Source organism: Gymnoscopelus microlampas, assembly GCF_963454915.1.
Source record: "Gymnoscopelus microlampas genome assembly, chromosome: 4".
Lineage (NCBI taxonomy): Eukaryota > Metazoa > Chordata > Actinopteri > Myctophiformes > Myctophidae > Gymnoscopelus > Gymnoscopelus microlampas.
In genome coordinates, this window is record NC_139941.1 from 43,641,955 (window position 1) to 43,657,606 (window position 15,652).

At 41.2% G+C, this 15,652-nt stretch overlaps 1 protein-coding gene across 4 annotated transcripts in view; it reads right to left on the reverse strand.

The window, feature by feature from the left end:
- Positions 1-264: 264 nt before the first annotated feature.
- tcf7l1b (transcription factor 7 like 1b) overlaps positions 265-15,652 on the reverse strand; it is a 50,021-nt gene continuing 34,633 nt past the window's right edge. The window contains exons 5-12 of one of the 4 annotated variants that reach the window (XM_084056309.1): positions 11,699-11,834; positions 10,828-10,930; positions 9,029-9,112; positions 4,684-4,827; positions 3,733-3,892; positions 2,648-2,755; positions 2,366-2,417; positions 265-1,221 (exon numbers count right to left, since the gene is read on the reverse strand). In XM_084056309.1, coding sequence (XP_083912435.1) covers positions 704-1,221; positions 2,366-2,417; positions 2,648-2,755; positions 3,733-3,892; positions 4,684-4,827; positions 9,029-9,112; positions 10,828-10,930; positions 11,699-11,834 — 1,305 coding nt within the window. In that variant the 3' untranslated portion in view covers positions 265-703. Of the gene's footprint in view, positions 1,222-2,365; positions 2,418-2,647; positions 2,756-3,732; positions 3,947-4,683; positions 4,828-9,028; positions 9,113-10,827; positions 10,931-11,698; positions 11,835-15,652 lie in introns of all 4 variants that reach the window. The other 3 variants (XM_084056308.1, XM_084056307.1, XM_084056306.1) reach the window with 3 other exon arrangements.

The following is a 15,652-nucleotide window of genomic DNA, read 5'->3' on the forward strand; positions in this document are numbered from 1 at the left end:
ATAATTACAAAACCACTGACAGGTGTGCCACTGACTTCCATTGGGTTTCATTATGACTAATAAAATAGCGATGCTTACTATAGCTACATTCCAAACAGCTAAAACAGGCAGTTGCTATCAACATGTAAAAGTGCTGTGGTTACAATTATGGGAATAATAACCAAGCCCACAGTGGCTTGTTAAAAAGAACACCTTATTAAGCCACTTAAGTGTTTTCTGGTACACATAAAAACAATGACTGACACATTTCTTTTTAAGAAACAATTTCAAATGTTTATTTAACATGTCAAAGAGGGGCACACACTTCAGAATTGAAAAGGGGGGCTGCAATTATTGGCCAGTACTATGAATTAAACTTAATGCTAACATTAATCAAGTTTTGGCTAAAAAGAAAAGGTATTTTTTGTTCCTTTTTTGTTTTTTTTATAAAGAAACTTTATGTACATTGGTTCTTTTATACAAGAGGTTCATTGGATAAATGCATCAAAAAATTAAACCAGTTCTGCAGTAAACTTTACAAAAAATACATTTTGTTTCATTCATTGAGAGATGTAGAAAAGGGAGGGCGATCAAATATTGACCAATAACATTTCTTCCTTCTCATTATTTAGAAAAAAAGTTGCTCTAATACCTATTTTAAAAGAAAAGCAATATACAGCACAATAAATGGGGGAGGACAAAAAAAAATGTTTTTGAACAAAATTTAGTCATTCGATTTGGTAACCAAGGAGAGGGGCTGTGACTGGAACAGAGCATGGTGGGAGTGGAGAGCCGCCTGGTGGAACGGGGAGGGAGGGGAGAGCATGGAGGGGTGCAGGGAGGTGAACGGGATTGGCCGGGTGAGAATGGGCGTGGTCGAATGGTGGCTACCTGAATGGATGGAGATGGCGGGGTGGTGGTGGTGGTGGTGGGAGGAGGAGGAAGAGGAGGAGGAAGAGGAGGAGGAGGAAGAGGAGGAGGTGGATGACGCGGACCCGGGGGCTTTCCCGTGCAGGGGGAAATGGTGGTGGTGCATGCTGCTGCGTCCCTCCGGCTTGGTCGTGAGAGACAGCGGCTGGGCCTGCTCCGAGTGGGTGGCGGCCGGCGCGGCCGGAGACGCCAGCGCCGCCGACGGCGTGGCGGGAGAGTCCAGCATGCTGCCGTGGGACGACGCGGGGCTGTCGCACATCTTCTCCGAGGGCAGGTACTGAACGCACTGCTTCTTGTTCCTTATCGAGAAGTCTGCAGGAGAGAGGCAGAGAGAGAGATAAACAATGTTATGATGTGCTGTAAATTATGAATTTACCGTTGGCCTAAAATCTGAGTCAAGTCCCTCAACAACGCTCGTTTGGATAACAGGAAGAGGGGTCGACACAACACAGAGGATGATATGCGATGGAGGCTCACGAAACCACACGTTAGATTCAAATGAATAAGACGTACGACAGAATTCATAGGAGGACACGTATCGTGCACGTACTCGACAGCGACGATATATATATATATATATATATATATACAGTGGTGGAAAGTAACTAAGTACATTTACTTAAGTACTCTACTTAAGTAGATTTTGTAGATTTTGTTTATTATTACAAAATATACATGAACCACTTCAGCCTTATATACATTCCGCCATTTGAAAATAGCCGATCCTGTGACGCATTGTGAGCTTGTAGATCTGCTATTTTCAAAAGATTTTCATACATTTTAAAACTTGGACATTCTGCAGAATGACTATGTTTACTTTTGGTAATTTAAGTACATTTTGATGCCAATACTTTTGTACTTTCACTCATGTACATTTTGAATTCCAAACATTTACCTGTAACAGAGAATTTCTACATTGCAGTATTGATACCTCTACTTAAAAATGTTAGTACGTTTTCGGCCACTGTATATATATATGCGTTATATATGTGTTAAGAATGGAAATAAATCTGCCGCCATGATCCAACTCAACATAATAGCGGTGATAACAGTGAAACAGTGAAATGAGACCGGGCGTGGGTGGAGCAGATGGCGATGGTCTTACTGTTGCATCGCTAGCAGACGTACCTGCCACTATTAGCACTGAACCTCATATGCTGCTTGTCAAAGTGTAGAGGAGGAGGAGGGAGTTAGTAGAGAAGTGTTAGTGAAGGAAATGACCCATGCCAAAAGTAAATAAATACAGTACATATATAAATAAATACATAAAACCAAACAAAGGGAGTTTGTGTCCCAGGTTGTTTGGACCTATGCTAGGTTTGGACCAATTCCTTGGGCATTGCAAGCTGAGTAAAGCATATATATATACTGTAAGGTTATTTTATACAGATTTTGTGTTGTTTTTTGTTCCACTATATAAGAAGGGACCAACAGAAAGGAGAGAAAAGCCCCTTACCCTCTGGTGTTGAGTCTGGTTTATTATCTCTCTTCCTCTTTTTCCGCTTTCCCTGCACAGATAAACACAACAATGTTGTAAGAAAAAAAGAAAAGAAAACGTCTCACTAACAAAGTGCAAGCAAACCGCTTCAGTCCATGAGAACAAAAGAGTAGTTTTTGTCATTACTTGAAACAATTAAAATAGTCTTGTGCTTTAAGGGAGAACATATCCCACTTATGGAGCCCACTTTTTTTAGCTGGTGGTTGAGAGAGACGGAATACGTCGAGAAGAGCCACTCACATAGTTATCTCGGGCTGACCAGCCGGGGTAGAGCTGCGAGTGTAGTTGCCTCTCTTTCCTCGCCAGCTCGTAGTATTTGGCTTGTTCCTCTCTTGATAGGGAGTGCCACTGCAGACAAAGGAATAAGAAAAGTCAGTGGATATTGTGTTAGGGTTACATATATGCCAACACAATTGCCTACAAGCAACACGCATGCAAATGCACACACCCAATCCCCTCCACTACTCCCTGTGTGCGCACACACACACACACACACACACACACACACACACACACACACACACACACACACACACACACACACACACACACACACACACACACACACACACACACACACACACACACACACACACAGTTATCTACTGAGATACTCTGTCTTTAGAGGTGTTGTCTAAAGAACAGCATGTCCTGCAATGTCCTTATCGCATTAACGTGAGTCTGGTGTAGATGCATTTCTGTTACTTTATTTTAGTTTTTTTTATTGACCACAAATGTTAAGAAAGTTATTTAGATAGCATATTGTTTAGACAAACATTTAGGTTTATTGTTTAACTGGTATCCTAGTTTCTTTGAGGCACTCCATTGTTCTTTCTGTCTGCACTCTACTTATATGACTATTTACCTTGTTGTTTATTGAAAGCTCATGCTTCCTCTGCTTAATTCTGATGTTGCAATTGTACGTCGCTCGGAATAAGAGCGTCTGCTAAATGCCTAAATTGTCAATTGTATGTATTAAATACAGTGGTGAAAGAACTACAATGTTTGAAAATAGCCTTGGTATAAAATAAGGCTAAAGTGGTTAATGTATGTTTTATAATGTAATCATTTATATCTGCAAAGTAACTAGAAACTAAAGTTTTCAAATAATTGTAGTGGAGTAAAAGTGACATTTGCCTCTGAGATGTAGTGGAGTAGAAGTACGGTACAGTACTTGAGTAAATGTACTTAAGTTACTTTACACCACTGACCAAATACTATTTGGTCCACTCTTATGTGTTTTTGTGATGGGCGTTCACATGGCACCAGGTGCCATAGAGCATTCCTCATACAGTAAAGTGATTTCTAATTGTGTCTGTGCTCACCCGTCTCCCTAGGATCTGGTTGATGGCGGCGCTCTCTTTCAGAGTGCACTCAGCCACTACTTTGGCCCTCATCTCCTTCATGTAGAGCATGAAGGCATTGAGAGGTTTCTTGATGTGTGGCTTCTTCTCTTCCTCCTTCTTGGCCGGCCCCGGGGATTTTCTGCTGAAACCAGGCATTTCAAAATACGTTGAGATGGGACCATAGCCATAGCTGCTTCAGAGATAATGACAAATACAGTACAAACTGGTGGTAAAGCACGAGTCAATGAAGAAAGGATGTATCTAATAATGCAGTGGTTTTCAAACGTTTTAATGTCCAAGCAAGGCACACACCGATGGGCAAGTCAAAATCTTAAGGCACATCTGTATTCACATCTGCAAGCTCACAATGTGTCACAATGTGACACGTTGTGAGCTTGTAGATTTCCCCCCCGCTTTTTTATGTGGAAAACATCTTAATTAGAAAGAAAAGTATTATTAGCATTATTAACATTTCACCTATAATGACATGCTCAAAATAGAGATTTGTCAGATTGAAAAAGGTGGGAATATATATATATTTTGCCTCTGTATTGGGAATTTAGTGCGCACAAAATACTGATGCCAATGGTTCTCAAAGTGGGGTCCAGGGACCCCCAGGGGTCCTTGGAGGGGTTCCAGGGGGTCCCCAGAAAAAGGTGTTACCGTGTTTGTTTTTTTGTAATCGCAGATGTACAAGCCCACAGCGCGTCACTTTGTACCGCACTGTGAGCTTGTACATCTGCTATTTTAGAAACTTTTAGAAAAATCTTTAAAATGTTTTTGTGTTTTCTTTTTTTTTAACACAAATCTTCTCTTCTCAAAATTCAGATGGGGGGGTCGCCGCCAAATATATATCAGTTTGGGGGTCCTTGCCATGAAAAGGTTTGAGAACCACTGGTGTAAAGGGACTGCTTATAGAAGGACTCTTACGCATGCATTGAAGGGCTGATGTTGTCGCTCCTGGGCTCCTGCTTGATGGCCGGCGAGACGATGGCGGGGTGCGGGATGCCCGTCTGGTGCAGGCCTTGGGGGTGATGAGTCACCATGTGGGGGGAGAAACGGCTGGACACCAGGCTAACGAGGAAACAAAGACAACGTTATAACGACCATTAACGTTATACCACAAATCTGCATTATTAACAACTTAAACCAGGGGTCTTCAGCGTTTTCAGGCCAAGGACCCCCTAGCTGAGAGAGAGATGAAGCAGGACCCCCTCTATGAATAAAATTGAGTTGTAGATTATTATTTTATTTTTTTTACTTGGTCTGCTCTTTTTTCCCTCTCTACACCATACCTCTTTGCCAAAAATAGCCGATCTACAAGCTCACAACGTGAGCTTGTAGATCTGCTATATTTGGCTAAAGTTCTCCTCAGAAAAGGGATGCTAGGGTTCAAGTGGTTAATGTAAAAAATATCATATCACACAAAGATTTGGCGGGCCCCCTGTAGTAGCTCTGAGGACCCCTAGGGGTCCCCTGGACCCCCTGTTGAAGACCTCTGACTTAAACCCTATTTCCGTCATATGACGAATAGTGAAGATAGTGAAAAAGCGCGTCGGTTTGCGGTTAAAAAAAAGAACCCGTGTTCCAATGGATCCAATGTGGTTATGATTTAGTCACAAGCTCTTGTTAACCAACTTTTCATTGGTTAAATATTTACACAGCCCACAGAGAGACTAAACCACTTTCAACTATTTTTGACCATTTCAACTATTTTTGACCATTTTTGACCATTTCTGTCCAAAGTGGACATGGCCCCAAAATAAGGACAGCCTGTTTGAACGTGCTTAACCCTGGGCTTAAAAAAAAGTTCGAACAGGCCCCGCCTCGTTATGGTCCTGCTGCACACCACCGCCGTCAGGTCAAATTCAGTGTGAAAACTCGGTCCGTCTAGACGTAAATCATACGACACAATGAGCTACATGCTTGGTTTTTGTTCAAATATAGACTTTTTCAAAAGCCCCTTTATTCAGCCACGGCTGGAGAAAAGTGGAGTGTGTTGTTGCCATGGCGACAGCATGGCCCCCCGACACCTGAAACCACTTTCCTCACCACGTTCCAAAACCATGGAGGGCCTTCGACAGCCGTTCTCGCTCGCACAGAGCACCTTCACATAAGCGACTCCCTTACTTTTCCAATTGTTAACACAATGGAGCATTGTAGTGGACAACGGTGGGGGAATTAAGTTCCACGCACCTCTTGCCACGCATTCTTGTTAAATACGTGTTACAATGGAAAATCGTTCACTGCTTAAGAAAAAAAGAAGGTAAAAAAGAATCTCATAAACGTCTAGACTGTCATACAAGTCAATATACACAACTGCCCTGTGCTTGAGGATTGCAGGAGGCAGCCTCCCCCCTCCCTCCCTCCCTGCCATACGCCACGCAAATCTCTTTTTTTTTCTTTCAATTTAACGATATAAGCAATTATCCTGTCTCTGGCTTGCACCGAAGACCTGCACACCTCAGCCACTGTCATATTAGGACATACCCTATTGGGTGGTTTTACATAATTTTACATAATCATAATACCCTAATGTACTTCTCCTTGATAATCTCCTCTAATAACGCTTGCCGGAAGTAATGTCCATAGCAGGTTCCGGTTTAGCGCTAATCCGTTTCTCTTTTTTTTTTTAAAGACCCCACAATATAGTATTTTCCTTTAATACATAGACATGTTCACAATATACTAAAAAATAAACTGGACATGTATAGATTAATACCTTTCACATTTGTCACTTTTTTGTTGTTGCAATACACACCTACTTGCAATGTGTTCTTATTAATGTACCGCTAAACCAGGAACTGTTATAGACAGTTATAGACTACTGCAAGGCATTATGGTCCATGTAAAACATTGAATAAATAATTGTAATAGCCCTTTACAACACATCATGCAGCATCATCAGTCCCGTGTTGCCTCAGGGATGAAGGTGTCAGCTAAACTTGTCCAACGCTACCTGATACATCTAAGATTTTCCACGTGTAACAAAGCCATTGTAAAAGTTAAAGGCTTAGTGGCACGATAAAGCAAGCATCCTCGATAAGGACGCTATAAGGCATAGCCCTGTACACAGATGACAGATGCACACGCTGTGTATTTGCTGGTTTTAATTTCATTCACATGATTTTTATTGCGGGTTTAAAAGACACTAGATCAATAACAGCGAGGCACGGACCAAACAATAGCGGCAGTCGACATAACAATGTAATCTCATAAAATATCTGAGGAATTTGCAGGTGATACGGTGCTTTCACTGCCATTTCTTCTTAGCCAGATTTTATATTTTAGCTTATGCTAACAAGGGGGTGCCATTGTTGTCCCCTGGGGATAAAACAAGGCCTGCCTATGTTTTTACAGACCAATGGTTAGCCCTTGATAAATCACACACAGCTGTTTCAACTAACGGACGATATAGTGAGACTCAGAATGTTAACATTAACAGAATCTGCTGTGCTACACAGGTTTCAACCCCTAAAAAGAAATCTTACTTTGCACTATAGCAAAGTTACCCCACCAGCACCTAATTCTACCTAATCCAAGTTCTGTGGTTAATGTTTCAACCCATTAAGACCGGGAACGCATCTGTCATTTTAGATTTCTTTGGCTATAAAAAAATAGCTTGTAGAGCTGCTATTTTTGAAAAATCGTGAAAATGTGTGCAAATCTTTGAATATATATATATTTCTAAAGCGAACATTTGTAACTCAAATCTTTGCTTCTGGGGGTCCCTGGAACAAATTATTTTGAGATGGGGGTCTGTGGCCAAACACGTATCATTTTGGGGGTCCTTGGCATGAAAAGGTTTGAGAACCACTGATATGGCAACATTAGGATTTAGAAAGACATTTTGTAGAATCGGCCTCAGGTCTTAATGGGTTCATCGAAGATTATTTCTCTTCTGTTCAATGTTTTAGGGCAAATAAAGCAGTGCCTGGCTAGCATGACACTAAACCTGGAATATCTTACGTAAAATAATAATGCAATGTCCTTCAGGTGTATTATGGAGTGTGCGATGTGTCTATCCAGTGGATTCATTCTTTCATTCTTCGACCGGAGCTACAAATACTATTGATCGCTCAGAGACCCTTTTGAATATTTCATCTCATATGAACACCGGAAGGCTGGCTACAAATCTCTCTAAGTTTGACAGCAGGTCAGTGAGTTAAGTCTGAAGGGACTTGTAGTTTCAGATGAGCTTTGATTTGTCCTAATCGATTCTTGGCCCTTTCATCTTTGTGTGTGTGTGTGTGTGTGTGTGTGTGTGTGTGTGTAGTCGAGCGGCTCAGGAGATTGGCCTGGCTGTGGAAGTTTAGCTCTCAAGAAAAAAGTTAAAAGGCTCAACCTGTCTCAGATAGACTTATAAGACCTCAAATTCCTTTGTAGTTTAATTGACACCACTGACTGTCACATCATCTGATGGTCTAGGTGTCTGAAATAGAAAGTACATCTGTCCTATCTTACGGGGTAATTTCACCCGATATTCCATTCCTACGCTCTTCCATGGAGATATTAAATGATAATCGATAATATTCAAGCTTACTTCCTCAGATTATTGCTGTGGCAGCTTAACAAAAGAAGCCTTGCCGTCAATGTTTTCTTTTCTTTTTTTCCGCTAGTATCATATTGTAAATGGAATAAAGATAATGGCAAATTTCACCTACAATTCCTCAGTGTCGGAAATAATTTGCTCACGTAACAGTGGAAAAGGTTTGTCAATAACGACATTATGCAATAAAATAGTGAATGAACGGACGGAAACACACCTAACCGCATATCTGACATGTTGCAATATTTCAAAACTTTGCAAACAAACATTTGCTTCAGTGGAAACACGTAATGATAAGAAGGGCCTTTTTTTGCATGTATTCAACTGTATTTTACCCCTTGTACTTGTTTAACCCATCTTGTGTCATTTTTAGATTTCTTTGGCTATTCAAAAATAGCAGATATACAAGCTCATAGCACGACACCGAGTGCCGCGCTATGAGCTTGATGATTTTGTTCCAGGGACCCCTCCAGAAGCAAGGATTTGAGTTACAAATGTTCGCTTTTAAAAAATACATATTCAAACATTTCCCAGATTTTTCTAAAGTAGCAGATCTACAAGCTCATATGAGCTTGTATATCTGCTATTTTTGGGTCTTAATGGGTTAAAACCGCTGGCAAAGCATGCGCGTTAAACGTGATTACAGCATATTGTCATATAACCCTCTACATATTAGATATCGCCCTCTGGGAATGTGGGGGTGTCGCTCGAACACGATCCACTCACCTGGACATGGATGCATTCATGGCCAGCGCCGGATAGGGGTGACGGAAACCCCCCGGGGGGATAGAGTACATGTGCTGGCCCTGCCTGAGAGAGAGAGAGAGAGAGAGAGAGAGAGAGAGAGAGCAAGGGGGAGGAATAGAGAGGCAAAGTTAGGAAGAGAGAAGCAGTGGTATAAAGTAACTAAGTACATGTACTCAAGTTAAAGTACTGGGGTATTTGTACTTTACTTGAGTATTTCCCATTTCCAATACTTTTACTTCTACTCCACTACATCTCAGAGGCAAATATTTCTCCACTACAACTATTTGAAAACTTTAGTTACTAGTAACTTTGTAGATTTTGATTATTGTTACAAAACACACAGCAACCACTTCAGCCCTATATAGTATACATTTCGGCCATTTGAAAATAGCCGATCTACAAGCTCACAATGCGTCGCGATGCGACTTATTGGGAGCTTGTAGATCCGCTATTTTCTAAAGATTTTGATACATTCGAAAACTTGAAATGGGACATTCCGCAATAATGACTACTTTTACTTTTGGTACTTCAAGTACATTTTGATGCCAATACTTTTATACTTTTACACAAGTACATTTTGAATTTGAATACTTTTACTTGTAACAAAGTATTGATACTTTTACTTAAATAAAACATTTGAGTACTTTCTCCACCACTGGAGAAGGAAAGAGAGAGAGAATAGGCTCCGGTGAGAGAGGTGGATCAAACACAGCTGACAGACTCCAAAAACCCACCAGCACTAATCCCCTCCTCATCAGCTCAAATCCCCTTGCTTGCGGAACAGCACCGTTGCAATTGATTACAACACCCCGTAGCAAAAAACACATAAATGTTCAGGATTTATCCCGGTGAACTCGAATGTTTTTATGATTTATTGTTGTTTTGATATGGTACACCTGCACCTACATTATGGATCATAAAAAACAGTTAAAATAACAGCCTTACAGTGAAATCCCTGGGTCTCAGTTTGATTTGCTGGCTATCAGCTGCGTGACGTCATTCAAGAAGTCACACAGAGGAATGAGTCTCGCTCCCTTTGCTAGAATCCAAAATGAACTACTCTTAACCAATTTGTTGCGCTTTCCTTTTTATTGATCGTTTTAATATCTACAGTATATTATATTCTGCTGGCCTAACATTAAAAAAGCAGTGGTTCTCAACCTTTTCAGGCCGCGACCCCCCAAAATAATCATATTTGAACTGGGGACCCCCCAAAATAATCATATTTGAACTGGGGACCCCCCAAAATAATCATATTTGAACTGGAGACCCCCCCAAAATAATCATATTCGAGTTGAGGCACTACATTTAGCCTGACTTGGTTCCACAGATAAATGTTGTCAACGCCTCACGCTGCGAGGCGTTGTGAACTTGTAGATCAGCTATTTTCACATTTTTTTGCCTCTGTCTTATATTATTTGACAATTTGGCCAATGTTTGATGTTTTTTATATTTAGAATAGTTTGTTGATTACTTTTGATAAAGGAATGGTCTTAAAAGTCCTTAAATTGTCACTTCACTATCATCTGGTTGAGAATCACTGCATTAAAGAACCTAGACTTGAGTACTTGTTTCAAGTAAGCCAACAATTTGAGACCAAATCGATTAAGGAATATTAGTACTCAAGATTTTATTTGAACAGATCAACGCGATACTCTACTATCAACAAGTATCATCAGAATGAATGGAATTATGCAAAGAATCCAAATGTATGCGCAATATTCCAAATGCAACAGTTTTTTTACAAAATTAAAGTGCAATGAATAAGAGTAACTCACTGAGGCACGAGCCAGCCCAGAGGATGTGCGATCTGACCCACTGCTCCTGGAGACAGCGGGTAGTAGGGTGAGAGCTCCGATGGGTGAGGGGTCCGAGGAATACCTGCAGGCAACCGCAATCACAACAACAAGCTGAAGCATAATGTACACGCTAATATGGGAAAGAAATGTTATCATCAATGTGATAAAATAGCCTAATATATCCATGGTCTGGAGACAAGCCAAGTTCTGCACAGGTTGTTGCATAATGGTCCAAATTAGGTTACTTTCAACCTGGCATCCCTATTTTTGGGTGTATTTTCCAAAATAGCCAAAATTGCAGATCCACAAGTGCCTGGCACTGTGACACATTGTGAACTTGTGGAACTACTATTTTTTTGTTTTGTTGCTATTTTAGCGTGAAACTTTCATAAGACCAAAATAAAATAAGGCTTAACCCATTGAATCGGGGAACACGTCTGTCATTTTTTGATTTCTTTGGCTATTCAAAAATAGCAGATATACAAGCTCATAGCGCGGCACTCAGTGAGCCTGTAGATCTGCTATTTTTGAAAAAATCGTGAAAATGTGTGCAAATCTCAACTCAAATCTTTGCTTCTGGGGGATCCCTGGAACAAAACAGTTTACAAATGTTCGCTTTAAAAATATATATATTCAAAGACTTGCACAAACTTTCCCGCTTTTTCAAAAATAGCAGATCTACAAGCTCATAGCGCGGCACTCGGTGCCGCGCTATGAGCTTGTATATCTGCTATTTTTGAACAGCCCAAAGAAATCCAAGAAATGACACAGATGCGTTCCTGGTTTTAAAGGCTTAAGTGGGTTTATGGTTTGGCAACACAAAAAAAAAATATGTCCGTAATAAATATACCTGTCTTTGGGTCTAGGATCTCGGGGGAGAGGTGTGAGGGCGGCGTGCCCGGAGAGAAGTGTTCGTTGCTGTAGGTGATTAACGGGGTCAGCGGGTGGACATGGTGGGCATGCTGAACCACCGGGACCTTGTTGGACTGTGAAAGAGAAAGAGAGAGAGAGAGGGGAAACAGATAGAGAGAGAGAGAGAGAGAGAGAGAGAGAGAGAGAGAGAGAGAGAGGGGGTTAGAGGAGCTGATAAGCACGGAGGCTCTCTGACGCCTCTGGCTAACACAGTATTCAAAACACTAGCGGCACGTGATATCATCTGATATTATGCATCTGTTCATCAGGGGGGCTTATGTGTAACACGTTATGCACCGACGTGTTGATCTCTGAGAAGCATCTGAAAACTCTCCCAATGCATTTACAGTAGTGGAGGCTGTACATTACACGCTGGTCACTGAGTCACACAAGCATATGTGTTACATGTCAGTGGTGTAAAGTACATGTATTATTTACAAGCCTTTATTGATAGTGTACAGTAGACTGGACAGGACATGGAGGAAGGAGAGATGGGGAGTGACACGCAGCAAAGGTTCTTTGGGATCGGGATTCGAACCCGCCACTTACATGTAAGTACAATTTTTGAGGTATTTTTAACTTTACTGGAGTATTTCCAGTTTTCAGTACTTTTACTTCTACACCACTACATCTCAGAGGCAAATGTTGTAGTAACAAAGTTACTAGTTACTTTGTAGATTTGGTTATATAACTGATGCATGTCAGTTACAAGACATACATTTACCACATCAGCCCCATTTAAGCTTTGGCAATTTGAAAATAGCCAATCTACAAACTCAAGAGCTTGCAGATCGACTATTTTCAAAAGATATGTATACATTTTAGACATATGATAACCTAGTGAAACGGGACATTCTGCATAATGAGTACTTTTACTATTAAGTATGCTTTGTACTTATACTCAAGTCAATTTTGAATTCCGGACTTTTACTTATAACAGAGTATTTTTACATTGCAGTATTGATACTTTTACTTGAGTAAGACATTTTAGTACTTTTTCCCACCCCTGCCTGCAGGTCACTGTGTCACCATTAAGTAGCATGGGGTTACATGCGTCTGAACTATCCTGAGCGTAGCGCCCTCCACAGATCAACAACAGACTCTGCATGTGAATGTGACAGGCCGTATTATGATGCAATCTGGACCAGCACCAAGGAACACTAAAAAGCCTCGCGGACACATGCCAAGACCATTACAGTCATTTAGTGGAGGAGAGAACTGTTTGTTCAGCCCAACAAGCAAAACAACAGCGCCGCCGGTCCAGAAGTCACACCAGCACCTCATGCACAGATTGCACACGCAGACGCACGCCCACGCGCGCGCACACGCACACGCACACACACACACACACACACACACACACACACACACACACACACACACACACACACACACACACACACACACACACACACACACACACACACACACACACACACACACACACACAAAACGAGGCTAAGAATAAAAGGCTATCCATAATCAACTGGAAAGATTATCAATCCCACATTTTCCACAACGATCCATTTATAGGAATATAGAAAGTGGATGGCAACGCAGAACAGAATATCTTGGATATTTCATAACAAAATCTTAATGAAGTCATGACAACAACGATGTCATGTCAAAAATGTCAAAAATGGCCATGACGGAGAGAGCGGAATAAAGAAATTCCATCATGAAACTTTTATTTTTATTTTGATGTTGTTAATTAAAGATACTTTTAACAATACTCCATGGTGTGGTGAGAAAACCCAGACCCTTGATTGACTGTGTTGGCCCAATCGCCCCCTCACAGACCCTGGCCAGGTCTGGACAATGACAATGACAACGATGATGATGATGGTGGTGGTGATGATGATGATGATGATGATGATGAAGACAATAATAATAACCAGCGTCTCTACTTTCATTAGGGTAGTGTTTAGCCTCGCAGTCATTTCCCCTGGCTGCTCCGCTGAATAGAGCGCTTGTTGGCTCAACTTGTCACATGGGAGGGTCAGGGGGTGGGGGGGGGTGAGGGTGGTGTGGGGGGGAGAAAGGAGTCTTGTTCCTCCAGCCTAACCTTTCTTCAATATCCCTCCCCCACCCCCCCCCCCCCCCCCCCCCCCTCCTCACCCTCTCGTCTCTCCAACGTGGTCTGGGAGGGAACAAGGTTTGCATTGAGACTTCTGTACGCTCTCTTACTTCACGCTGCTGAGAATTGTTCCAATTTTTTAGCCGTGCCTTTTTTTTTCTCTCTCTGCTACATTTATTTTTTAAGGCAGGGTCCAACCTTTACCTTCTTTTTTAAAGCCTTAGCAAACGTATTCCAGCCCACGTCTTAAGAAGGCGTACTTTGATTCTGGTAATGCCAGCCCTAGTGAAGAAAATATTTACTGGTGTAGTGAAACAAGGCTATATTAAGATCACTTTACTTAGAACAGAGCTTTTTATGTTTTCCCTAAAAAGACCTGGAGAGCGCGTAAGGTCAATATGTTTTTGAAAGTACATTAGGTGAGCCCGGAAACAAGATTTCATACAACACAGAAAAAAAAGGCTTTGATATAATTTGATGTCAGGAAAAAAAAAAAGCTTTATGGAGATTGAAACCCCAGATCCCACATGTCATGTATATTTCAGTTGAGCTTTGTTGCTCTACTTCATGTACAATGTGCCTGAGTTTTTCCCTATATTGTGCATGCTGTTTGAGACCTCTAGACCTGGGTGCCAACACATTTTTGGGAAGCACTTCAGTTAGAATTTGAAATTATGCCCTATTAATAATTCATATTCTGGAATGCACCAATCGTGTGTTTGCTTTGAACAGATTTTATAAGTTTAAAGGCACCGGTTTTCAACATCACAATTCCGGTATTCATTTAAATTAAAGCGGCCCGAAAAAGAACTGTGACGTACAATCGAGTGTGCAGACTGTACTACACATGCAAAATGCATTTCGACTTGCCTCCTACCTGTTGAGCCAGTCACTATACCGACCGAGGAGAGGTTATACCATGGTCAACATTTTACAAAGACGGCAAGCTCATAAGGAAAACTCCTTACTTTAGGTCAGAGCCGTTTCACAGTTAAATAAATAAAACACTGTAAAAAGTCAAGCACCAACGTATTAACTCCTTGCTTAATGAATTAAGTTCTAGCAAACACAAAACGCAGTCATGTAAAAATTGTGGCTCGGTGTGTTGGTGTAAAACTAAAGCCGCGATCCATCAATACCTTCATTCAGTTGCTTTATGTGTAGGGGTAATATTCCTCTCAAACCCGCGACAGCTTCATATGCTCCAGCTTCACGATCCATGGGCAAGGTGTAATAAGGAAACCACATGGAACATGAGCTGTGTTTTAAATATAAACAACATCTACGTGACAGGACGGATACAGAGCAAACCTGGAACCAGATGGTATCTGCATTGACAGACAGCAGAAATCATGCTCTTTACATAGACGTGCTTGTTGAAATACTGGCCTGCAACATAGTGCAGCCGTACCCTCGCGGCTCGCAAAGCAACAACACTGGGATTCTGGTATTAGAGCAGGCTCGACATAGTAGCAGGGAGATGAAAAATAGCAAAAAAAGGTTGCTGAGCCAGTGCAGAGAATAGGTGTCTCTCTGTTAACCCATTCAGACCGGGAAAGAATTATTGTGTCATTTTTAGATTGCTTTGGCTATTTAAAAAAAATCTTGAAAATGTGTGCAAATCTTTGAAAATATACTAATTTTTAAGGCAACATTTGTAAAATCTTTGCTTCTGGGGGATTCTACAAATGTCTTCTAAATCCTAACAGTTTTTTTTTAAATATGTTTCTATATCAGTGGTTCTCAAACTTTTTCATGTCAAGGACCCCCAAAATGATATGTATTTGGCCGCAGACCCCGTATCTCAAAATATTT